Source organism: Trachurus trachurus (assembly GCF_905171665.1).
Source record: "Trachurus trachurus genome assembly, chromosome: 17".
NCBI lineage: Eukaryota > Metazoa > Chordata > Actinopteri > Carangiformes > Carangidae > Trachurus > Trachurus trachurus.
This window is the reverse complement of record NC_139900.1, coordinates 27,251,660-27,277,087: the sequence shown is the minus strand read 5'-3', so window position 1 is coordinate 27,277,087 and position 25,428 is coordinate 27,251,660. Positions and strand designations below refer to the sequence as shown.

Sequence of the window (25,428 nt, the reverse complement as noted above, 5' to 3'; positions counted from 1 at the left end):
AAAGAAAGAGAAACTACGACTGACTCAGCACAAATAAAGTGTTTTAAATCTACCTGCGTCACCGGGTCGAGTAGCATGTGTCTGCAGACCCGGAGACCGCAGATTCAGACCCGCACGTTTGGACCCGCAGGTTCAGACCCCTTGGTTTTCTTCTACAGTGCCCCCTGGTTTGTGTTATGCTAATGTTACCTGCTCGGAACATGGACGTGCAGACCACGGAAAAAGGTATTGAACGGTTAATCAGTTTGTTTCATGTCATAAAAGTTTTTGTTGAAAATGCATCTGCAGCGTAACGAACGTTTGACTTATAATAGGTTTACAATTAGCCTTATGCACGTCAAATGCTAACCAAGCTTAGCATTTTTCAGCTAGAATCTTTCTTGGCATATTGTTTTTAATGAAACTGAAACGGTTAATACCGTGTGCATTAAATTAAACACAAATAAAACAGCCTATGTGTAGGTCGTTGGTACTGCCACTGTAGACTCACGTACTGTAAGTGCAACTTTATGCTACAACATGTTGTTTTTATTGACGTTTGTATTTTTTTCTCTAGACAAATTGCTCAGCAAATTGATCCTGGATAGAGAGGACAGGACATGAAATTCCAGTAATGTCCACTTATTTTTATTCATTAGGGCCTCGCCAGACATGTGGGAACGACTGTGGGATTTTGTTTTTCTCACGGTAAGGTTTCTTGTGAAAGTATAGCACTGCAGGCATCAGTCAACAATGTAAATTGATGGTTCTTCTATTCCAGTATTTATAATTTTGTCTGTTTTCAGTGACGTGGACGAGTTTTGCAGGAGGCTGAAGGCAGATGAGGAAAGAAGGAGCACTGCCATAATATAAAGACTATTTGTGAAAGCCTGTGCAATAAAACATTTGAAACCATTTCATTCCATTCAATTCATTGTAGGCTATTTTAAGACTGTTTTGTCATTATAACCCCAGGAGGTTAATCATTTATTTAGTCCAAAAGATTTTTTAAAAAAAAGTTTAAAAGTAATCCAAGCTTCACAAACAATTAGATTTTAGTGTTTTATTTGGATTATATTTATTTAGTCCAAAGGATTTTTTTAAAGTTTAAAAGTAATCCAAGCTTCACAAACAATTAGATCTTCGTGTTTTATTTATTTATTTAGTCCAAAATCTTTTTTAAAAGTTTAAAAGTAGTCCAAACTTCACAAACAATTAGATTATTGGTGTTTTATTTCGACTTTGCCCTGTTGAAAATCCATAAGAAGGAGTCTGAACGGTCCAGACTGTGGAGTTGCAGTTTTACAGTCAACCAGTAGGGGTCTCTACAAGGGGTCTGAACCTGCGGGTCCAAACGTGCGGGTCTGAATCTGCGGTCTCCGGGTCTGCAGAGACATACTATTGACCGGGTCTGTTGTATAGATGCTTTTATTGTGAAAGGGGACTTTCCTGTTTTGTGACAGGAGGCGGTGCTCTGAAAGTGAAACTATTTCAAACGAGTCTTTCCTTCCCTGAAGGAGGCAACAGCTGCAGTAGAGTTTCATTTATGATTTTTACTTTCTGAAGAAGAGCTGAAGTGTTACCGTACAGTCTGTGGTTGTTATCCGGCGAGGGGAGTCAATCTCTGGACGTGTTAGCGGGACACAACAGCGGTGAGTTTCAACGTCGTGACGACGTCTGTAGCAGTCGGACTGTAAGTGATAGATAACTTGTTAGTGGAGTTACTCAACAGTTACTGTAGTGTCGTGTTAACTCTGAACTGTAACTTAACTTATTGTGCTACACATACTCTGTGACAACACATCATTCGGAGATAGATAAGATAAGTGTGTACATACATTTACACGCCCGACTTTACTGTACTGTTGGGCTACTGGTCTCAAGTTACGGGAAGGACCAGGACCATAAAGTGTCACTGGAAACAGGTCAGCGATTAGTTTGGCTCCTTAAAAACATACACACATCATTTTTGTTAGGTTTAACTTACTTGGTTGTCTGTCTCCTTTACTCCTGCCTGCCGGTAGCTCTGAGCGGAGGAAGGTTTCCCACCGAGCACCAGGCCTGAGCCGGCGGGGGAGGGAGCGACATGGACGTACTGAAGCTGTCCCGCATCGACGAGGAGCTGGACTCCTCCGAGGCCGCAGCGCTGCGCTTCTTGTGTCTTGACATTGTCAAGAGGAAACGACAGGAAGGGGTGAGAACTACAGACAAATGCAGACAATTTAATTCATTTCAAAAATAATCTGCAAAAGAAAATGTAAGTTGTAAGGTGAAGGCAGGGCCAGGGCACCATGTGCTGCCTGAGCAGGTTCACTGCTCCTTGGATGTGGCCTGCTCACTAACGGGGATGGGGGGTGAACACAGTTCGTCTACGTTAGTTCCCTCATCAGTTCAGCTGAGTTTATGGTCACTGTGTCAAGTCACATAATTTTCACACTCGTTGTTCCCTATAGATGGGGATATTGTCATCCATCTCATCTTTTCTAAACCCCAAATTTCACTGATAATTCAGGCTCTTAAAGTTTTCTGTGACTCTCTAAAAAATATCCTACCGACATTTTACCTAATCACATTCATTAAATGATGATGTATTTTCTCCCATTTTCTCCCAACTCTAAACTACTATCATTAAAGTCATAGGCCATTAGATGTGGGATCATGTTAGCTGTTACTGCAGTAGAGTTTTATAGGAGGAGCAAGTATATAATCTTTAGACTTTATATACACACACATATATGTATGTGTGTATATATATATATATATATGTTTCATTCTGTGTGTAATGGATCAACAAATGTATTAGTTTTAATTGAATTAATGACATAAATGAACCTTTTCATGATATTCTAATTTATTGAGATGCACCTGTATATTTTGAATATTTCCCCCACTTTGTCTAGCTGTCAGTTTGTACCTCAACTACAAGCTCAATTATTATTTGTATAAATTATTTGTGCTTTTATTAGACCAAATGTCTCTACATCATCCTGTTTCACTGTTTCCTCTGCTCAAAAGGTTGTAAACCGTAATTTGTGTGTTTATGACTTTTCCTCACACAGATCAAGGATGCCAAAGGACTGTTCTTGAAACTACAAGAATACAATCTGATGGATGACGGTGTCTTCCTCTCTGAGCTGCTCCACACAATCAATCGTGCAGATCTTCTCAGCCTCCTGGAGACAGACAGCAGGCGAATAGAGAGAACAGAAGACAGGCCCATCCTGTCGGTGTACAGGTACAAGCAGTTAGACATTTACAGAAAGCAGAAGAGATGATGATACAACATTTATTATATTATTCCTTTTCACTCTTCTGTTCTCTCTGCCAGGAAAATGCTCTACCAAATATATGACGACATGACTGAGGAGAATTTGGACAAGATGAAGTTTCTTTTGACCAGCAGGTTGGGCAGAAGACAAATAGAGGCCTGCAGTGTGAGTACACCCACCCACCCACCTGCCTTTGTATAAATCACTGCTGCACCCACACTCACAGGAAATTATAACATGTCGACTTCACTTCTTACTTTTGAGACGGACAGACAAATATTATAACATAGGAACTTAAGTTACAGTTACATTATCTTCTTATCATTGTTTCATTGATGTTTAAGTTTGTTTTATTGCCAAAACTAAAAGTTCAGTGCACACAGCATATTTAGTCATCAGCTCTCATTTTTGTTAGGTTGTGATTAGAATGAAGGGTGTCGTCATTTATGAAGTTGTGAAGCCAGTTCAGAATGATGCATACGGTACAACCACAACCATATCAAGTTGTAATTAGACAATGGTGTCTCATTTGCTTTTGTAAGGATTGTGTAATGTTTAGTTAGGTGAACATGTTGTAGTGATCCTGTAGCTGCATTGTCACAAAACATTTGGGATTATTTATGGGCAGACATTTTTACATTCTCATTCTCAAGATACTTTTACTGCTCCAGTGGTGATTTTTATGTGTGCCATTGTGAACACAATCACAACCAAGTCTTCTCTGTTCATTGCAGACTGCACTGGATTTGTTCGCTGAAATGGAAAAGGCCGATATACTGTCGAAGACCAAGCTCAATGAGCTGCATGCCCTACTGAAGGAGTTTGATCAACAACTGGCACTGACTGTGCAGCGCTACATGGATGGTATGAGAGGGGCACGCGTTCAAACACGCACAAGCACACGTGCATCTTTACGTAGTTTTACCATGAAATTCATCATGCAACTGTACTTTTCTTTTTAGGCGCAGCTCAACAGGATCAAAGAGCAGCACGTAGTGGCAGTATAGATTCCCAGGTGCATTTTATACACACACATACATCATACATACATCATGTGTATATATATATTTTCACACAGTATATAATATGACTTTGCTTCTAAACAGAGGCCCAACAATGTCTCTGAGCCAACACGATATCTGCCAATGCCTGAGACTGAGTACAGACGTAAGTGGCTTTTTTGCTGTTAGTAATTAAATCTTCCCTTCATTCACACCCCCAGCCGTTAATAATGAAAACATATGACTGTTAATGACTACACTACATCTTCAGACACCTCCACCTCTTCTTCACTGCTTTAGACATTAGCTTTCAGGCTGTTGCTTCAGTCCCAGTAATGTAACTTCCACTGTTTTTAATCTTCAGCTGAAGAACAGATGGTTTACTCAGATTCACAACCAATAGATCAGCCGACCAACAGACAGCTGCCCCCTGGTTACGATGAGGTAAACATTCACACAAGCACAAATAGCTTTCACTCATGAGTGCATCCATCTAGCAGAACATGAATGTGTGTAATTAATGAGTGTGCTTGTGTCCTGTAGATGGACTACTACACTCTAAGTCATAAGCCTCATGGTGTGTGTGTGGTCATCAACAACGAAAATTTCTTGGGATCTGAGCTGAAAGGCCGAAAAGGAACTCAGCAGGATGCAAGTATGTATTATGGGATCTGGTTTCTGTATGTCGGCATACTGTTTGTCTGTTAGCTCCAAAGTCCAGCGCCGTTAAGAGCTGAGGATGCACAGCAACAACTATAATCAGATATGATATGATGTACAATAAAAACCAAACCTGCTGATGTTCTTCAGTTTGTCTCTCTTTTATGTGATACAGAGGCTCTGCAGTCCGTGTTTGAACGCCTCGGCTTTACAGTGGTGATTTACGATGACCTGCCTGCTGCCAGGATACGGCATGAACTAGGAGAGGTGGGCAGGAGGAGTTTTCTGGAACATGATGCCTTGGTGAGTTATAGCACACGCTGACGTATTCATGCTGTAAGGTAATAGTTTAATGTTTTGGAAATAGACCTTTTAGTTTATAGCTGTGAGTGAGATCCAGAAGATACACATTTTTCATATTGCATCACAGTTTGGGCTCTGCAGTCAGACTCCTCACTCACCAGCACCAGGCAGCCTGTGTGATGGTGTCACTGTAACTAAAATGATCAAATCTGCTTAGTTTTGACAGCTTTGTTTAGTTTTGCTCCCTGGAATTGTCTCAGCAGCCAGATATACCCAAAGGTAAAACAGTAACAGAGTACCTAAGGGGCAAGGTGAACAGCAACAGTAAAAGATCTACACCTACACCTTCTAATTAAAGGGATAGTTCACCCAAAATTCAAATTGCACTCATTATCTACTCACCCTCATGTCGACTAAGGGCTGGGAGGTTTCAGAGTCCTCCGTGGCTTCTCTGAGTTACAGGGGGTCTCGGCGTAGCAGTGCATGTCCATATAACGGTTGCAAATGGATACCAACTGTCTTCGTAACAAAAAGACACACCAAAAAACATCCAAATACCTCCATGCTGCTCGTATGTAATGTCCGTCTTGTATTGAAGCCCCGAAATGCGAAATTGTTCCGAAAAAAATTAAATAAGTCTATTTCAAGCTTGTTTGTAACGGAAGCTCCTCTGCCTGGTTCGTCCAAATTGGACGGACCAGGAAGAGAGACCCCCTGTAACTCAGAGAAGCCACGGATAACTCTGAAACTTCTCCCAGCCCTTAGTCCACATGAGGGTGAGTAGATAATGAGTGCAATTTGAATTTTGGGTGAACTATCCCTTTTAACTCCAATAAACTGTGGTTTCCTACACCATAACATTCTACTACAGGCCTAGTTGTTCTCAAACCTTCATATCATTTTTAATAAAAGAAAATGTCACCACAATGTGCTGTAAAATAATAAGGTTTGTTTGTTTGTTAGGTGCTAGTAGATAGTCATATACATTCAATAATTAATTCATGCCATAACTCACATGACTGATGGTCACAAGTCTGGTTTTCCCTGAATCATGCTTTCAACAAGGATTTGAAGGTTACCAGGCTTGGGCCTCATTGAACAGACAAGACATTTTGAGCGAAAGATGTCCGTCTAAATGAAAGTTCACAGTCGCCTCTATCAGTGGCTCTAGTCATACAAGAGGTAGAGCCATGGATAGACTTTTGTGTGATAAAGGTGTTTAGTGGAGCGGGTGCCAGGCCCTGCAGGGCTTTATAGAAGAGACAGACAGATTTGAGGTTCCTGTGATTAATAAAGCTTAGAACATTATATTTGTCTAAGAAAGAAAAATGAGCAGTGGCTCTAATCTCCCTGTGCAACACAACATTTTAATGTTTTGTAATGGACCTATGTTAAATTGCATCATCTGTAGTAAATAAACAAACATAATAGTGCAGCAAATGTGAAGCTACAGGCAGTAGTCTGAAAAAGTTATTCATTATACAGTAGATCTTAAATGAAACTAGAAAAAGCATTTCCAAGAATGGAAATGGTGTGAATGCTGAAAGCAGCTGAACACTGTTGCAGAATTAGCAAATAGTGCAAGCAGTGATCACCATACAAATGTTTGACCGAGGTAGGAATCGAACCCACAACCTCATGGTCAGTAGACTTTCACTCTGCCTCTAGGCCACAGTGTACACACAGTTACAGAGACTGTTGTCTGTTGATGAGCTGCACTCTGTCTCACTCTGAAGTTAACGAGCCCAAAGCTGCACCTGTTGGAAACACACTGTGTCAACACCAAGAAAGCTTGAGAGTCAAGCTTGAATGACTTAGAATGAAAATTTCTGTGAATTTCAGGCTGAGAGCAGCAGTTTCAACATGAAGCAAGTTATCAGAGGACGACTGGGAAAATAATTCACTATAATTGTTGTTGAGGCAAGATTTGAACCAGGAATCGAACCCACAACCTCATGATCACTAAACCTTTACTCTGCCGCTTCACCACAGAGAGCACAGACATAAACATGTTGCCATTGTAATGTGATGATGTGCTGCAAACGGTGGCAGTAGCAATTAATGCCTCTCTTAACGAACACCTGTAACCAATTGAGGGTGGGGGAGGGGAGCAGAATTCAACATCACATAACAATATCGCTCAGCCTGGATTCGAACTAGTGACCTTGGGGTTGGCAAGCGGCCACCTTACCAACTGGACTACAGACAGAGTTGTGGAGAAGAGAGGTTGAAGAAGATTTGAAGAGTTTCAAGACTGTTCCAATGCATTCTCTATGGGGAAAGAGAAATAGTTGAATATTGCAAAAAGTATGAATAGTTGAAAAGAGAAAAGTAATAGCACACCTGTCCCGAAAAGGCTGAACATTTTGATGTGAGAATTGTTGAAATAGCACAAAGTATGAAGGACTAGTTAAGTGCCAAAAGTATAAAGAAAATGGCCGAACAGAAGAACAATAGTGTGAATGCTTTCAGCATTCACACTAACTAGTAATTCCAACTACTGTATAAGAGTCAGGTTATTAAGGGAAATACAACACAAATCCATGTTATCTGAGCTGCACTGGAAACTTAAAAACCATGACTGCCTCTGATTGCAGGTGGTGTGTGTGCTCTCCCATGGAGAAAAGGAGTGCGTCTTTGGCACCGATGAGAAGAAGGTGACCCTGCGAGAACTGACGCAGCCCTTCACAAGCGGGAATGCCCCCACCTTGGCCGGGAAGCCCAAACTGTTCTTCATCCAGGCGTGCCAGGGAGGCGGCTACCAGGAGGGATCCGTGCCGTGTCCCCCAAGGCCAGAAGAGGGGGACGTGGACAGACAGACACGTCTGGAGGAGGACGCAGGTCCTGTCCGAGGCGAAACGGTGGCATCCGATGCCGACTTCCTGGTGGGCATGGCCACTGTGCCAGAGTGCAGGTCTTTTCGAAACACTTCCACAGGCTCCATCTACATCCAGGAGCTGTGCAGACAGCTGATCAGATCAGCAGAAAGGTGAGAGACACCATCACACAAGGCTCATTATCACACGTCTGTCACAATCTTACAGATGAAAGGACAATAAATGGCAACCAAGTTTTTGAGTCTGTAAAACATAATGCTGTACAGCCTGTATACACAGTGAACAGGTGGTGGCTACAGTCAGTCAGGACTGAGCCTTGTCATGGCTCTGCCTCTGAACAGTACAGAGACCTCCTCAGGATTAGACCTGCACAGTCTCACTGAGACATCCAACCTGTTTCCAACCCAATCCGACAGACAGATTAAAATGTTTGACTTATAAAAGAAACATCAACTTCCCATAGAGGCATGTACACTGGTAGACCACTCAATAAACAACATCATTGTTTGGGTCAAATATTAGTTTGTTGTAAATTACTGAAAGATACTTATTCTGTTGGACGATTTCTAACAGCCTGGCACTGAATGAAAAGGAGGAACAGGAGGCTGCCTCGTCCTTATAACCAAGCTGGACTTTTATTTAACCTGTCAGAATTTATTTATTTATTTATTATTTTATAATTAATTTGGCTCGTGTGCCCTGCATGAACTTTATATGAAACAATGTGCAATAAGAAAAAGGTGCACATTGCCTGCAGTTTGTTCTTCTGTTTAACTTCCTCCAATGTACTTTATAATGATAACATGTTTTGGTTTGTCATTCAAGAAATACAGATTTTTGGTTTTGAGCTGCTGGTGTGATAAGTCTGCAGCTCCAGTAAGATTTATCATTAGTAATGAGTTTGTGATGTTTTCTGTGCAGCTTGGCGCTGGACGACATCCTCACCGTTCTGACGCGTGTCAACAGGGAGGTCGCAAAAGGAGAATATAAGACATACAAGCAGATGCCTCAGCCCCACTACACTCTGACCAAGAAGCTCGTCCTCAAATTTGCGTGAGCCGACCGGAATCAAGTGCAAATGATGTGCCATATTTTCTAGTGTGTGTATGACTGGCTGAAAGTGTGTGTGTTTAATGTATATGTAATATGCATTAAACTTAAACATTATATATATGTTAATGTAATATGGTGCAGATGGATGATGAATTTGAATGACTGTGTATTTGTAATTTGCCTGAAAAACTGTTGTAGGTTAATTTTGAAAAAACCAAAACAAAAGAAAAACATTTTTTAGAAGTTTTTTCAGGTCTTTTATTAAAAAAAAAAAAAAAAAAAGGTAATCAGTTTTGTCCAAAGCTTTTTTTCTTTCTCTCTTGTGGTATGCCGGTGTCACAGACCTCAACTCAACTGTTGTAGAATAATGTGTAAAGTCACCTTTTAACATTGAATCAATTTATTGTACACATAATCAAGCAATTAAGATTTCTTCCCTTAAATTTATTTTAATTGCATTTGTGGTTATATGCATTCAGAAACCGTTCCCTTAAATCACAGTAGTGAACAAATGCAGAATAAGATAAGAAGAAGATAAAAAAAAAATGACTTAAAAACAACTGAATCAACAAAAGGACCAACTATTTTCATATTTTTAATTATGAAACACAGATCAGACCATGGTCTGTGGTAAAGAACCTCCTACTTTGTCTAAATCTAAAGTGGCATCATTAGGACACTGACAGGTTCAAACATGACTAAGAGAAGAAGTTAGGTGTGATAGATTTTTCTTCTAGAGTGAACACTGTATGGTCTATGCCTATCATATAAAAACAAAAGAAAAAGATTTATGTACCGATGTGGAGGAAAAACATACTAATATACAATGTGCTTTGTTACTTTCCCTGACAAGATGTCACAACTGCTTTTAAGAAGCTGCCACAATTGAAGTTTTTCTAGAAAGTTATGGGAAAAGTATTTTGTCCCTTAATGTGATTTTTACCAGGGTAGGGGGGTGCCTACCCAAATGTACTATGTCTGACAAGCAAGCAATGTTTACATCATGTAAATTATATTTTAACATTTTCAGTAATAGTTTTTATTAACATTATTGTGAAGCATCTCGGTTACATAATGCAGGATGACTTGTTCTTCTAGAAATGTAACCCATCATACTTTCTGGGCCGGGATAGTTAAAGTTTAATCTAAAATCTCTACTGAATACCTCACTGCTGGGGTGTATGACTGAATGGGAACACATTGTGCTAGAGTTAATCTATTTAGTTTGTAGATGTAATGCACCTTTATTCAGTAACATGAGGATAGCCTGTTGAAAATGAGTCAGCTCAGTCTGGCAGGTCTGATGCACACACAAACACGCCCTTGTGTGTGTGTGTGAGAGAGAGAGAGAGAGAGAGAGGCTATGGGCTCCACCCTGCTCCTCACAGTTCCAGGAAATGTTCTCCACCGCTGTTTCACATCTGACGGCTGCTGCTGCTGAACACACCGGGACAGGCTGAGAGCGACGGACAACAACGTCAGATCAACCCGTCAGATCAGTCTCTCCGGAGCTCGGGAATTTTTTTTTTTAAGCACAGAGGGTGTGTCTGTTTTTTGTTTTGTTTTTTTCAATTGTCTTATCTAATCTCTGGAAACTAACAGGGCCGGATTGTTACTTCTTTCTTGGTGAGTGAAGCTAATTTAAAGACACTGTTTTTATTGCGACCACCGAGTTGTGTCGGGTTGTAGTGAGTGCTGAGTTATTCATAGCAGGACGTCCTGTTGGCCGTGCAGCGGCCTGCCTCACCTGAAAGGGCTTTTTGTGGAGTTGCTGAGCAGGGTGGAGTGGCTGTAGTTTGTCCTCTGGACGTGTCAGAAACTGTGTGCATGAGCTGTGCTCCTGTGTGAATATTGTGACTGCGCACTTAAAGTTTGACTAGTGTTTGCTGCGGTGTTCCTGTGTGTTACAGCTCACCTCTTCATTAGGGACACGTGTGCTGTCGGTTGGGTCAGAAAACCCACAGGTGTTATAAATAACATGAATCAAGGTGCTGCGGTCAGCCAGGTCAGTGAGCCCACCTCCCACCTGCGTCCTATATCAGCACCACTGAGTGAAGCAGCACATAAAGCAGGATGCAGCCAGTGTTGATGAGGATTTAGTTTCCACAGATGAAGATCTGCTGTCTTTGTGATGGGGAAAAGCCTTTTGGTTCAGTCACACACACTTAGAAACATGTAACAGCAGGGCCGTTGCTAGGAATTCTGGGCCCCCTGAAAGAATACTAAAGTGGGCCCCTACCCCCTGACTTTTCTACTTTTTTTTTCTTAGACTATGTATGTATTATCATTTTTTATTTAGCCTACTTTGTTTTGATGCTAATGCAGAATTACTATGAGTATTAGTCAGGGTCTTATGCAGAATAAATCAGTCATACAAAGATGAGACTACTGGGTTTTTTGTGGGCCCAACTATACAATGGCCCTGTGTAACAGTAATTAACAATGGGTCAATGTCACAACAATCATTTTGGTTTCTGTTTGTGAGAGCTGCCTATTAAATGTCTGCTGCCATGGTAAGGTCTTTAAATTGTTTTGCCCAACCAATTATTCAAAAGTCAAAAACTCTACTTCTCTATTTTTCATGTTTGAGGAACTGGAATCTTTGAATTATTTACTTGCAAGATGACTAAACTGACCATCAATTATCAAAATACACTTAAAACTCTCTTTCTATTAGGTATGTTGCAAAGGCTGATATAAAATACAGATTTAGGAAGAGGAGAAACTCCTCACCATTTTCTGATACTGGCCTCTCCTAATAATCTTCACTGTGGAGTAACAGAAACATGGGTCAAGCTGCAAATAGAATCCAAAATATCAATTTATTTTTATTTTTATTTTTTTTACCATTATAAACTCATCTATTTGAAGACCAGAGCTGTGAGTATAGCCTACTTCAGAAATACATAAAGGAGAAGTCTGAGAAGTCAGGATGACTAAGGCCAAACACCCAGGTTGTGGTTGTAACTGTGGCAAGGTGAAGAGGGCCCGGGCGGGGATTGAACCCACACCTCCCGGGTAATAGTTATGCGTGCTTGCCAGTCACCCAAGGGGACATCCCCTCGGCCAAATAGCCGGGGCACATGATCAATTGGAGGCATAGTGACAGGACCACCACTGTCACATAACAGTCACCACTGATGTTTTTAGAGAAGACATTGAATGTATTAAAGAACATGTGACCATCTGAGCTCTTAAAGGGCCAAAACAAAATCTTAGATAGTGGCAGCAGAAGGTTGGCCTTGTCAAACCGGTTCCTCTCTTGTAAAGTATTTCTATTGATTCGGTCCACACATGTGACAGACCTCACATGAAGGACCAGGTGGTTTTTCTCAGACACAGGTTGAACAGTTCCTCTGTCACTGATGTGTAAAGAGATACAGTTGGTCCGTGCTACGTGGAGGTTAACGGACTCATTCCCAGACACAGCGGCCTAGAAACATGTGATATTTTGGTGGTGATCATGATGAGGTAGAAAAATCGGATGAGGAAAATCATCATCAGCTTATTTTTTTTAAATGTGATTGTGTAAACTTTCCCCAGAGCAGCAGCAGCAGCAGCTACACCCTCCTGTTTAAACCGTAACCGCCCTAATCCCTGTCACTTACCAGCTCTGTGACCAATCTGGGTCTCCCTCTGCGAGTCCGACTGCAGATACTCTGAAGCACTTTTTCCATTTAGTGTTTTCTGTCCTGTTGCTTGGTGCTCGGGGTGTGATGTAATGGCAGCACGAGGTGGAGCCAGCGCTTGAATTCCTTTACTGTGTGTATTCCCTAAAAGTCCCAGTGAAAATGGAGCACAGGGAACATTTGGCTTTTCTTTTTTTAAATAAGTAGGCCTAATGTGGTGGCTCGGTATCTGTTGTAAAAACAAACAAAGGACTAAAGTCATAAGATCATCTGCAAGTCTGAGATCAGGCGAAAAGTGAATTTAGTTGAAACATTTCTGTTAGAGCGCCACAATTCATTTTATCTTTATTAAAGAAACACAAGATTGCTGGGCCATAAGTGACTACATTGTGAGTGTATAAGTGGGTGTGTGGGTGGTTTATTATTAGAAATTTCCCTCCAGAGATCCATGTGGTGATTTCTGAGCCTGTGGTGGTTTTTGTGAACCACATTGCTAAGCAGAACCATATGTTCCCTAACCTGATACAACCCCAGATAAAGTCGGCTGAATTGTGATTGTTTCCCATTGTGTGCACGCAAACACACACACACTGCTGTTGCTGAAGCCAGGACTGTGCATTTTTTAAGTGTCACAGATGTTTGTACAGTGAGCAGCATGCAGCGGCAGCCACTGTCTGCTGTCAGGTCTCTGCTTGTGTTGTGACAGCTGGCCTCCCATGTTTTTATTTCAGGAAATATACAGTAGAGATATCACAATATGAAATGAACAGTAACCATGGAACATTTAATTCATATCTCTCATCCTTATTAGACGTGTCATCTGGTATTCATTACATTATATAAGCACTCAACATAAAAACTCTGAAGAAGATCTTTTAAATGTAATTACTACACATTTTCTCAGTGCTCTCTGATGGATGAATTCAAACTCAGTGTGTATGGCTAACATGTTAGTATTTAGTTGTCCACACACACACAGCAGACGCTCAGCAACAGTAGCATTCATTCAGAGTCTTGCTACAGGCCAAATATGGGTGAAATGTTTACTCTCCTTTTAGCCCTTTTTTGGTGTCCACTCACTCCTGAGGGAAATATGTGACATTCCAGCTGTCAAACGCTCTGCACTGCTCCACACCACGTTCACCAGCCGGTCTCTAACGTGTAGTGGACGTTCTGTACAACCAAAACAAGCTGAGACATGCTGGAGTGCTCTGAAGAGCTGAGGGGAACAGTCAGGGGATAATCACCTGTGTTTGTCATGATCTCCTCTTTCACATTCATGTAGTTATTTCAATCGTTCTTAATGAAGAAAAAAAAGCTGTCTGAAAAGCTAAAATCTCAGGATTATATTGAACATGGCAGTTTTATTGCTCGTCACTCTGCTGTCGGCTTCTGTTCATTGAAACAGGGTTCATACGCAAGTATGGAAAGTATGGAATTTGATTTGATACATTTCCAGGTCTGTAAAAGTATGGAAAATGGAAACTATTGTATGGAAATATATGTATTTTATTTATCTTATCTTGGTTTGGTCTTATCTTAAGTTATTTGGGTTAATTATTTTGTATGCGCTATTGTATTTAGCTATAATCTCCTGGAAATTATTTGGTTGCATAATGGCATACACATTCAGAATAATGAAAACAAATGATAAATTGCATGCTTTTTTTTTAATATTATGCACGTCTATTTACTTAAATATCACAAATTATTAGATTTTTTTTACCGAGAAGGTAAAAGTATGGAATTTGGACATTTCAAAAGTGTAGGAACCCTGTTGAAATGTGAAAGACGTGAACTGTTTTGTCTCCTCCTTCCCTCCTCACAGTCATCATGTCCAGGTCAGACTACCCTCCAGGGTACCATGACTCTGATGGCCTGCTCAACCAACCACACGGCGGCAGCTACCCGCCACAGCCCCCGGCCTATGGCTTCCCCTCCTACGGCGGCCCCCAGCCGGGTCACCCGTCTGCTCCCTACCCCTCTGCTCCCAACGCCTCCATGTTCCCGGGACAGCCAGGGGGCTACGCTCCCGGCCCGTACCCAGGACAGCCTCACCCGGGTGGGCCTCCAGGAGCCGGCTACCCCAGTCACCCCCCCATGCCCCCCATGCCCCCCATAGTCCCACCCACCATACCATCAGATGTCCTGGGCTCTGGTAAGTCAAGCGTCTGATGTCTAAAGGGTTTCAGGGCTCCAGAATGACTTTTGTTACTAGGAAAATGTTTAGGAGTGCAGGCAGGAAATTTAGGGGCGCACACTGTAAATTGACTTTCAAAGCAAAATTTACACTTCCTTTTCATTCATGATCCTTACACACATTGGCCTGACACCTGTAATGACAGATTCATGAGTTGCCTCTTCAACATTTCACCAGGCGGTCAGACTACTGAATAGTAGTTTTAAATGATTGTGAAGGCCATGGACTATTGATTGATTGATTGATCTATTTATTGGTGCTTCTTATTGCTTGTTTTACCTTGTCATTGTTTTTTATTATATGCTGTTACTGTTGTTATTGGGGGTTTTTTAAGGGTTGAGAGAGAGCCAGGGCAGACTACATTTCACTGCATTGACTGTACACTGTACTTTTTAATGTATATGACAAATAAAACTAACTAAACTAACTAAGTGTTAGAAAAAACACAAAAAACCCCCCAGTAAATTTACTGGTTGCACAATTTACTTGCACTGTCTCAAAATGCCCCCATTAAGGGGCAGTCTGGAGCCCTGGGTTTCTTTCTTTCTTTCTTTTTTAAACAAATGTGTGAAATGTGTGCGTGTGTGTGGTACTCCAAGTATTTCCAGTGTTCATGCTAAGCTGAGTTCATACCTCCAGGCCGTAGCTTTCTATGAAGTAAATGAGTGGGGGGGGGGGGGGGGGGGGGTTCTCGTAGCATCTTTGTGATCACTCATATGTCTGTCCTGCTGGTGACACAGGTGATGAGTTTGCGGCGAGCGGCGGCGGCTTTGACAGTCTGAGTATTCGCCACGCCTTCATCAGAAAGGTAAAGAACGCTCATTACACATTATACTGGATCAGCACCAGTTTGAGTTTCACCATTATACTGGGGTTATACAAACCAACAACACACTTGGCTCCATATCTGAATCTTCAAAACATCTGGATCTGTCAGGTTAATGCTGGCAGCGCGACAGAAAGATTTAAACCTGTTTGCCAAAGTGTAGATAATCTAACCAGAGACTGGTTTCTGTGGCTTTTATATTTATCTGTGTTATGTAACATGGTGTTAATGACAGAACAGCTCAGATAAGACACTCCAGGGTGTAATGTCTTCTGTTTGCATGTGCTCTTCAGGTGTATTTGATTTTGGCGTCTCAGCTCCTCGTCACCACAGGCATTGTGGCCGTGTTCACTTTTGTGTGAGTATACCGAGTGTGTCTCTTGTGTGTATGTGTATGTGTATGTGTCTGTGTGTGTCAGCCTGTAACTGTGCTTCTGTTTCCCACAGCCAACCTGTCAGATATTTTGTGAGGAGAAACCCAGGAGTCTACTGGGCATCATAGTAGGTCTCGCTCTGTGCATCAACACCTTCAAAGTTTATAATAAGAGTCAAATATAAGGTTTTTTTTTAAAGATGTTCATATTCTGACATGTTGATCTTGTGCTCACAGTGCTGTGTATATCGTCACCCACCTGGTGCTGGTCTGCTGCAAGGGCCCCCGGTGAGCGGAACTGCTCCGTCTCACAAGATCTCACAAAAAACATTTAGTATGTACAGTACATTTACATCAACAGTCATGTGCCTCATGTTGCAATCTCTCTCTCTTTGTGTAGGAGGAAGTGCCCATGGAACGTCATTCTGCTGTCCATCTTTGTAAGTTGGCCGACGTGTGAATCCCCAAATAGAGACATATAATTACTAACAATCTCCTTGGATCAACTCTATTATTAGATTTAGTACAGTAACTTATATCCTAATGACCTTTTCCAGTAGCCACTGCTGGTGTTGTCTCAGTATTAGAAGTTTGACTGTGATATCCGAGCTAAGCAGTGAGTCACCACCACACTTGACTCATGCTGTTTGCGTAATGCTTTTGTTATGTTGTTTGAGGTAGCTGGGTTTTATAAACTCTGAGAGCAAAATGGCTCCATGCGTTCATTCAGTTTAGTCAGTAGATGCTGACTGTTGAAATTCAGCTCTCACACTGCCGACTCATTTATACATGTTACGATTTGGATTAAGAGAGAGATTAAGAGAGAGTTTATTTGTCACCATGCCTTCCAGAAGTGTAGAATTAGACTACTTAGAAATAGCGTATCTTCACACTGATGGGCTCATTTGCTGTTGTAGGTAACAGAGACACATCAGCAGAAACCAGGGACTTTTGCGTATCCAGTTTAAAGCTTCATACAGGGGCTTTAATCTGACTGATAAAAACGAGTGACTGTGCAAAGACTTAAAAATGCTAAGACACATTGACAACTGCAAACATTCAACAATTCAATTACCGTAAGAAGGCATAGTGCCAAAGTGACCGTACTGTGCAAAGTGATGATGTTGATGTAAACACCATAATAAATAAGGTAATAAATAATGTAGATAATGTTCATCTGGCAGTGCAATATCTGATATGAGAGAATCCAGTCATTTGTAGGATTGTTAGAGCTGTTTGAAGTTTTAACACATTATTGTGTCTTTAGCACAAGAATACATTATTTATTTGTAAGGAAGTAAGATAATATGCATCTAGCCTTACAAAAACTTTGATCACAGGTGTAAATTAGTTTTTGTTTTTTCATTAAATACACCATAACTGTATTTCTGTTTAATTAAAGTGTTAGTAAGATATAGTGTGTTGCTGTTTAACCTTCAACCATATTATCTGTCATTTACAGACTCTGGCTTTGTCCTACATGACTGGATCCATTGCCAGGTAAAGAATAAACGCAGACACTCCTGGTGCTCTGAAGACTTCAGGACTGTTTCCTGCTGTACTAACTATGTTTTTATTTTTAGTTACTATGACACAAAAGCAGTGTTTCTCGCTATGGGTATCACTGCTGTCGTCTGCATCGCCGTCACCGTCTTCTGCTTCCAAACAAAGGTAGGGTGTGTGTGTGTGTGGTTCCAGATATTACTCAGACTCATATCTCTTTACGTGGTCAGATTATGGACACTTTTCTTCCTTATGGTATTACGTCAGCATAATGGCAAGGCAAGGCAAGGCAATTTTATTTGTATAGCCCGTTTTTACAAACAGTTTGTCTCAAAGGGCTTTACATGGCATCGTAACAACATCCTCTGTCCTTAGACCCTCACATCGACTGAGGAAAAACTCCATAGAAAACCCTTTTAACAGGACTTTTAATGACAATCATAAAACTCTAAAGTGGAGACAGGTGTTAAGGTTAGGTTTGTGTTGTGTTTGTAATATCACTGAAACACAACAGTGTGAGTGTGCAAAAGCGCATGTGTGTGTATGTGCTTATCAGCTTCAAACAGCTGCAGTTTGTTTCATGCAGTCATATGTATCACATGACTGTTGATGGTTTGGTTTCTTGTTCTTGAAGGTCGACTTCACCAAGTGCCAGGGTCTCTTCTGTGTGCTGGGCATCGTAATATTTGTGACTGGCATCATAACGACCATTGTGCTCTCCTTCAAATATGTGAGTTGAAGCTAATGTGAAGAGCAGATTACTCCTCCTTACAGCACATTAACTGTACACCAACACTAACTCTGTTTCCTGTTGCAGATGCTGTGGCTTCACATGCTCTATGCAGCTGTGGGAGCCATAGTCTTCACTATGGTTCGTATTCAACATCAATGCTCCGTAAAACAAAGCGTTCACAACAATTTGTGTCACACTTTTATTTCAACATGGTTCATTACCTTCTTACAAACCGTTTTCTTCTGCGTTGTGAACAATGTTCCTCTGTGTTTTGCAGTTCCTTGCGTACCACACACAGCTGCTGATAGGAAACAGGAAGCACTCCATCAGTCCAGAGGAGTATGTGTTCGCCGCACTCTCCCTTTACGTCGACATCATCCAGATCTTCCTCTTCCTGCTGCAGATTATCGGTGCCACCACCAAATAAGTCTCCAACAGTACAGCTTGGTTCAACAGGCGCCCGGCTGCAAAGTCATTCCGTGCTTTTTAAAACCTTTAGCTTGATTTCAGTCAGAAGCAGATTAGATTTATAAACTCATGGTGCACTTTAGGGAACATATCAAAGGGCTGAAGTTGAAATTTTGTCATTGTGTAGGAAGATTAAACCTATGCACAAAAAATGCACTTTTTCTGAAATATGTATTCCTCTGCTGCATAAGCAACATACCAGTGGTTAGCAAAGCATATTATAATACAATACAGTATACGTAAATATCTATGGATGTTGGAAAGCTAGCTGCCACATTTATTCACTCTTGCTGGGCTTCAGTTCAGGTCTGAAGTGTTTTTCTCTGCATGTACATATCAATACTACGACTGCAACACATTAACTGTTGGAAATGGGAAAATATGTTTATTCCAATATTCAAAATCCAATTTCCATCTCTCTCGTTGCCTTTGACCTACAGTGGGATCAACAAAAAATGGTTTCTGATAACACAAAGCCCAGGGCAGGGTTATGATATGCATACTGTTACTAATTTTTTTCATATTTATTTTTTTATTATTGAAAGCAGCTGTTCTTCCATGTAGTGGCAGAAATGTGTCAAATGTACGACACAAATGAATCCATAATATTTAATTATCACTGAATGGTTTGGCAAATATTAGGTATTTAGTTTTAGTATTCTCTGTTATTGACTCAAAGGGAGGGTTTTGGGAGAAACTACGGTGGCCTGAGAGCTCAGTGCACTGCAGCACAGGAAAATACATGCAAATAGATAAAACACAAGCAAATACAGAGAACGTGTCAAAGTGTGAGGTGTAAACACACTCACGATGCGACCAAACGCACAAACGTGCTGCAGGTAATACAGATGACAACAGCAGTGTTTCTGGGGGACACAAGAAAATGACGCACCGGACTGGATAAACCTCTTTGTGACTTTTTAAGTTGAAAACATTGAGCAATAATGGATTCATTATTTTTTGTGACGTCGTTGTCTGCGCTGCCTTCAGCATATTCCTTTGTTTGGTTATTCTGTCTAATTGATGAAGATATTTTCTGAATTTGCTTGTGCTTTGCCTGTTTGCATGTGATTTCTTTAGTCGAGCTGCGAACCTTCTTTGCTTCCTTGTGTGATAAATTTGGTTTCACCTCATATATGGACAAGGTTTTGCATGAAGACTAGAGAGAGGGAAACAGATAGTCTGGCTCTGTCCAAAGATAAAAAACAATCTCCGAACCAGCGTTTCCTGTTGACACACGACTGCTCCTTTGTTTAAGCTACGAAATAAACAAAATGTTGATACATAAAGAGGTATTAAATGCTGGACATCGTCTTGACCACTAACGATAAGTCCTTTAACACTTTTTACAGAATAAACAACTCACTAGCTGTTGCAGGTTTATTAGGAGAGAGCAGGGCTAACTATGACCAGCTCACTGTGGCTTCGTATTAACTGTCCAGACAGAGTGGTAACAACTGTCTCGTCTAGCTCTCACAAGAAAATGAAAGTTGATTCATCTGAAATATTAAACAATTACTTCAATTATGAATTTGTTGGCAAAAGAAAGTTTTATAGGTAAAAAAATTAAATAAAAATACAAATGTAAAGTGTGAAATCCTTGAACCAACACACACAACAGCAGCTTAAGTGCTAACAGAGCTAAGAAGTGTTCATGTACCCAAAGTGTGATGGAGCGTCTTGTATTGATCCCAGTGACACTAGTATGGATAAAAACAACTTGAGTAGTATCAGTAGTACTTGGGAGGGGGTTGAGGTGCCCACCCCAGGGTCCAGATCAGGGGCCTGTTGTTCGAAACCTAGATAAGGGATTAAGCCGGGATATGTTGGTTATCCTGGCCTAATTTAGCCTCAAGTCGGTTGTTCGAAAGCTGGATACCTTTATCCTGGTCAAGTTACTATGGTGATTTATTCTCTGCAGCTAGCCTGCTCCAGACCAGGCTAACAGCCAGGCTTAGTTGATTCTGTTGTCTTTATCTGTGAAGTCAGCAGTCACTCTGATCAGAAATCAACGTGTTTCATACATGTTCTTATGTACATATTGGCCTGAATTATAAACAAATAAAATGCATTAACAATAATCAAAAAACATGAAACATTTACAATATTTATTAGGCTTTTTTTTTCATAATTAGGCCTTCAAAATTATTTTTCATAAAATATGTTACGATTATATTGGCCTAAATATTGGTTGAGGTAAGAAAATAAGAATAAAATTGAGTGAGTGTGAGCACCTTCCAAATAATTTATAGACCTCATCATTGTTATCTGCAATTTATTGAAGCACCAAACAGCATAATGTTCTAATATTTAATACATTTTCACCTGTTGCACATTTGGCCATGTGCTGTAAACTTTACTTCAGATTTGTGCAATTAATCATCTTCCACTGCTCATCATTAAGGCAAAGTGCACAACTGTTAATTTGTGAAAGGAACTTGAGTTGTGATTATAAATTTGGATTATTAAATTAGTCCGCAGTTGTCCGCCGTGCGCTCTCTCTGAGCTTTACGACAGCAGCGGTGCTTTTTAAAAAAAAATTTTTTTAAGAGAGGTGTGTCCCCTGACGTCAGCATTAAGATCCGCTGTTGATTGGAGGAAAGTGGCCACACCTGTCCTCTCATCAGTGAATCTGTGATCAATCTCTGTGGTCTACTGACGAGAGAATTAGTTACACCTGGCTTGACAAAGCCGCCCCTCCTCAGCCTGGCTCGGCGTTCCAACAACCAACTAAACCAGGATGGACTTAGGAGACTTTGTCCAACCTGGCTTTTCCACTTATCCTGGATATCTTTATTCTACTTTCGAACAACAGGCCCCTGCTGTCAGACAGAGTTCATGTCAGCAAGGCTTTCCTGATGTTTTCAATATACGTTGCTCTCTTGTCATTATTTACATACATCACTATAGTGCCTTCACAGTGACAATGACAGATGACATTTTTTTACCTAAGTAAGTACAGGGTTGTTGTTCTCAGTGAGCTTTTATAGTATTGTTACATCGTGAATGTGCCTGTTCTTATGTTCCTCTGTTCCAGTCAGATCTGGGTCGGATGCTGTGAGTACCAGCCGGGTGGGTGTTTCTATGAAGGATAACACCAGCCATCGGCACCATGGTGTTAACTTATTAGCAACCTTCTTAACTGACACAAGTGTCCACAGTCTCGACATGATCAAACCCCACCCAGCTGGTCCTCCACACCACTCCTCATAGTAAATGAGTTGGTATGGGTTTTTTAAATATACATATCAGTGCTGAAGAGAATCTGTTTGCCTTTTCATATCAAATAAAAGATTTTTATTTGAGGTTTTAATGTCATTAATTTGCCGCTGTATCATTTACAATTCACATTTATACAAGAACTCATTTATAAATATACTTGTTTTTTTTATGTTTCTATTTTTTTTATGGATCACCAGCATAACAGCACACACATACATGTTCATTCTCCTTTTTTTCTTTCACATGTTTATGAGTAAGAGAAAATAAACTGTCCCAGTGGAAGGTTTTGTCTCAGACACGTCACCTACCAGATCTCCTGCGTCCAGCAGAAGAAGCAGTTGCTCAGTGCTGAACGTCTCAGAGCTTCTGGGTGTTTTACAGCTTTAAGTCCACATCTCTTCTGAAATCAGCAGTAAATTCAGGAATCACCGTCTCACTCCAGGTCATCCAGGTTATGGTGCCAGTCATTACAGCCACCCACAACCATTACTGGTCCACGTTGGCCCCCTCTGCGTGGCGGCGGTAGCGGCTGCCTTCATAGTCGCCTTCGTTCGAATCTTTCATCCTCTGTCGGACCTTGAGCTGCCTCAGTCGGTTTTTGTCCACCTCCCTCTTGGCCAGGACGAAGGTGATGATTCCTGTGGGGAGGCCGATCATCCTGGACAGAGACAAGAGATGAGACAGTGACACTGATCCTCGGCTGTACAGAAACGGAGTGGGAGAGTGTAATACTGTATGACTAAGGGTGAATTCCGATTCTCCCCTTAGCCCTAGCCCTTGGCCCTAAACCTTCGTTTTGCGCGTTCACGTGAAGTGGTAGGGGTGTCCCAATTCTGGTTCAGACGAGGGTTAGGGGGAAGTGGTAGGGCTATCTCGCCCTCGAAACGGAGATTTTTCAGGGGCACACTACGGACCGAGGGCTATGGCAAGTTTCCCAGAATGCATCTTGCGGCAACCGGCAGCTGTTTTATTTCTCACTGTAGCGCTGTTATTACGTCATTTTAAGTTTTAATATTTTTTCATGCGAGAAAGTAGCTGTTTAGATCCCCAATGTGCGGTCGGTTTATCCACATGAGGCTGTTTAGACGTTTGCTCCGATGTTTTTCGGAGAAGTGAAGCTCCACGTTGGAGCCTCCACCTGTGGAGCAGATCAACGGCTCGTCACGGAGACACCACCCCGTCCGGAGAGCTCGTCAGCCGGCCAACCTCCCGACCTCATCCCGGTAGAAAAGACGACCGCTAACTTACCCGCAGGTTTTTAAAGGTTTACCGCCAGATAGTTACATTCTTTTTAGGAGATAAATGCTGGTCTCATTGATGAAATGTAACAATTGTCGCATTAATTTGTTTGAATTAAAAGTGAAGCTTCATGTGTTTTGGACACAGGAGCAGCACTGCCTGGGGGATCTGTAGCCTATAAAGAAATCACCACATTTACATCAATAAATAAATGTTTTACAATGAACCGATCAGTCTTCATTAAATTTTATTTTATTTTATTAAGTTAACGTGGTTTTGAATAGAGGATTTGTGGCAAAAGCTCGTCATGTCTGCTTATGTGAAAGCCAGCAGAGACGACTGATGACATATGTGATTGTTGAAGTGGTGTCCCAATTCGTAGGGGTTGACTTTCAACCCTACTCCTTGTAGCTCCGTTTCAAGGGCAAGGGTTAAGGGCTAGGGGTAGGGGTAGGGATGAAAAATAGAATTGGAATTGGGCCTAAGTGTATTATCTGCCTAGATCATCACATTCAGCCCCTGTATGTCCAAATAACCACTGAAACATGAATATAAAGGCCTGCATTGTTTTTCTGTCAGCTTGGTACATTAACAGCTGCTAGTTTCTGTCTACCAGAGAGAACAATGTTAACATCGATGATGCTCATGGCGATGAGCTCATTGTGTGTACAGAAAAACCATTAATGTATTAGATCCATGGGAAAAATACTATGTGTTGATGTCAGGTACAAAACTCAACTACAACTTTAGTGATTCATGACAAACAGCAATACTGTGAAACTCTTAGTGATGTACTGTTTGACCAGAGTTTTAAAGTGTTTAAGTTTCCACACAGACAGGTATATTCATTTCCCCTAAAACGTTTTATCAGGTGGCTACTGGATGATTGAGGGGTAACAAATGATAATGTTAAGAGTGCATCGTTTCGTTTACGATGACTGTTGTGTTTAAGCAGTGTTGGGAAGATTACTTTGGAAATGTAGTTGGTTACAATTACAAGTTACCCTGTTGGAAATGCAATAGTAACTATTTCAAATACATTTTCAAAGCAATGTAACTAATTGCATTTAATTACATTTTGATTACTTTTCTTAATTTTGAATGAATGCTCTCAACTGTTAACCATTTTCACATGTTAGGACCTGATAGTGTGTTAACCCTTCAGCAGTAACTTCAAGACAACATAAAATGATCATGGAAATTTCCAAAAGCAACTGTAATTTACACATTTTCCCCAGTATTGTAACTGATTACAATTATGTAAACTGGTTACTGCCCAACACTGTGTTTAAGAGAGTTTCTCCTCAGGTGTGTCTAAAATGTTGAGGTGGGATTTATTCAGGCCAGACACAACTGATAACAGTGACGACTACAAAACTACGGTGCTACCACGACTTTTCTGCAGGTCTCAGGCTGTTTATTTTGACTCAAGGGAGGAGAGGACAGAGGACACTCACCAGGCGTATCCAATCTTCACCATGGGGTTCTTGGCCTTCCTCCTGGGGATGTACTCCGGCTCTTCCTCCTCCTCCTCCTCCTCCTCCTCCCTGGCTCTCCTGTCGCCGGTGCTGCTGCTCCTCTGCTCCGTCCTGGAGCCGCTCAGCGAGGCCGCGGAGGAGACATGAAGCGGCCGACAGCAGCGGCTCACTGCCGGGGTGGAGCTGCTCTGCGTGGGGAGCCAGCGGCTGGGAACAAGGAGTGGACCTGGAGGGAAAGAGGAAGAGCATTTTATTTTATTCCCCTTAAGTGATGATATGACCTGTGTCCTCTGTGGCCAGGTGAGTGGTTCACAGCAACATGGTTTGTGCTGCTAAAAACCATCACCGAGCAAGGAAACGTGGCGTTATTATCGGTACAAAGTCTGACACAGCCTCGGCTAAAGGCCATTCAAGTGTTTAATGTACTAAACCAAACATTTCCAGCCTGTGAAACATCAGTGTTACCTCTCAGTGCTGCCCTGACAGCTCTCGCGTAGCATGCCGCCATCTTTGTTGAATAACTTCAGTCGCACATGCGCAGTGACGTTTCTCGTTGACGCTGCTGCCACCTGGCGGTCAACGCCAGCACGGCGCTTCTGTGAACTGCAGGAAATTACTAACAAAAAAATAAATAAAACTGTCCGACCTGACGTGT

General features: G+C 41.4%; 3 protein-coding genes across 4 annotated transcripts; 2 read left to right on the top strand and 1 right to left on the bottom strand.

The window, feature by feature from the left end:
- Positions 1-1,481: 1,481 nt before the first annotated feature.
- Positions 1,482-9,217, top strand: casp8 (caspase 8, apoptosis-related cysteine peptidase). Of its 2 annotated transcripts, none has more exons than XM_083991246.1 (12): positions 1,482-1,631; positions 2,004-2,173; positions 3,039-3,214; positions 3,308-3,413; positions 3,983-4,112; positions 4,211-4,263; positions 4,355-4,415; positions 4,614-4,693; positions 4,793-4,904; positions 5,085-5,212; positions 7,810-8,201; positions 8,971-9,217. In XM_083991246.1, exons 2-12 carry the CDS (start codon positions 2,066-2,068, stop codon positions 9,104-9,106), a joined length of 1,482 nt encoding a protein of 493 aa, XP_083847372.1. In that variant the 5' UTR covers positions 1,482-1,631; positions 2,004-2,065; the 3' UTR covers positions 9,107-9,217. The 2 variants fall into 2 exon arrangements, with proteins under 2 accessions (XP_083847372.1, XP_083847371.1); XM_083991245.1 differs by having other exon boundaries at positions 1,482-1,643.
- Positions 9,218-10,497: 1,280 nt separating this feature from the next.
- On the top strand, positions 10,498-20,861 carry LOC311000517 (protein lifeguard 3-like). Its single transcript, XM_083991252.1, has 12 exons — positions 10,498-10,728; positions 14,560-14,889; positions 15,672-15,739; positions 16,051-16,115; positions 16,205-16,258; positions 16,368-16,418; positions 16,531-16,570; positions 17,593-17,630; positions 17,714-17,801; positions 18,268-18,363; positions 18,451-18,504; positions 18,644-20,861. Exons 2-12 carry the CDS (start codon positions 14,565-14,567, stop codon positions 18,791-18,793), a joined length of 1,029 nt encoding a protein of 342 aa, XP_083847378.1. The 5' UTR covers positions 10,498-10,728; positions 14,560-14,564; the 3' UTR covers positions 18,794-20,861.
- A 749-nt stretch (positions 20,862-21,610) lies between these two features.
- Positions 21,611-25,291, bottom strand: LOC311000519 (uncharacterized protein). Its single transcript, XM_083991254.1, has 3 exons — positions 25,239-25,291; positions 24,753-24,999; positions 21,611-22,714 (listed from the first exon to the last, which is right to left on the bottom strand). The coding sequence occupies exons 1-3, from the start codon at positions 25,279-25,281 to the stop codon at positions 22,543-22,545; spliced, it is 462 nt and encodes a 153-aa protein (XP_083847380.1). The 5' UTR covers positions 25,282-25,291; the 3' UTR covers positions 21,611-22,542.
- Positions 25,292-25,428: the final 137 nt, after the last annotated feature.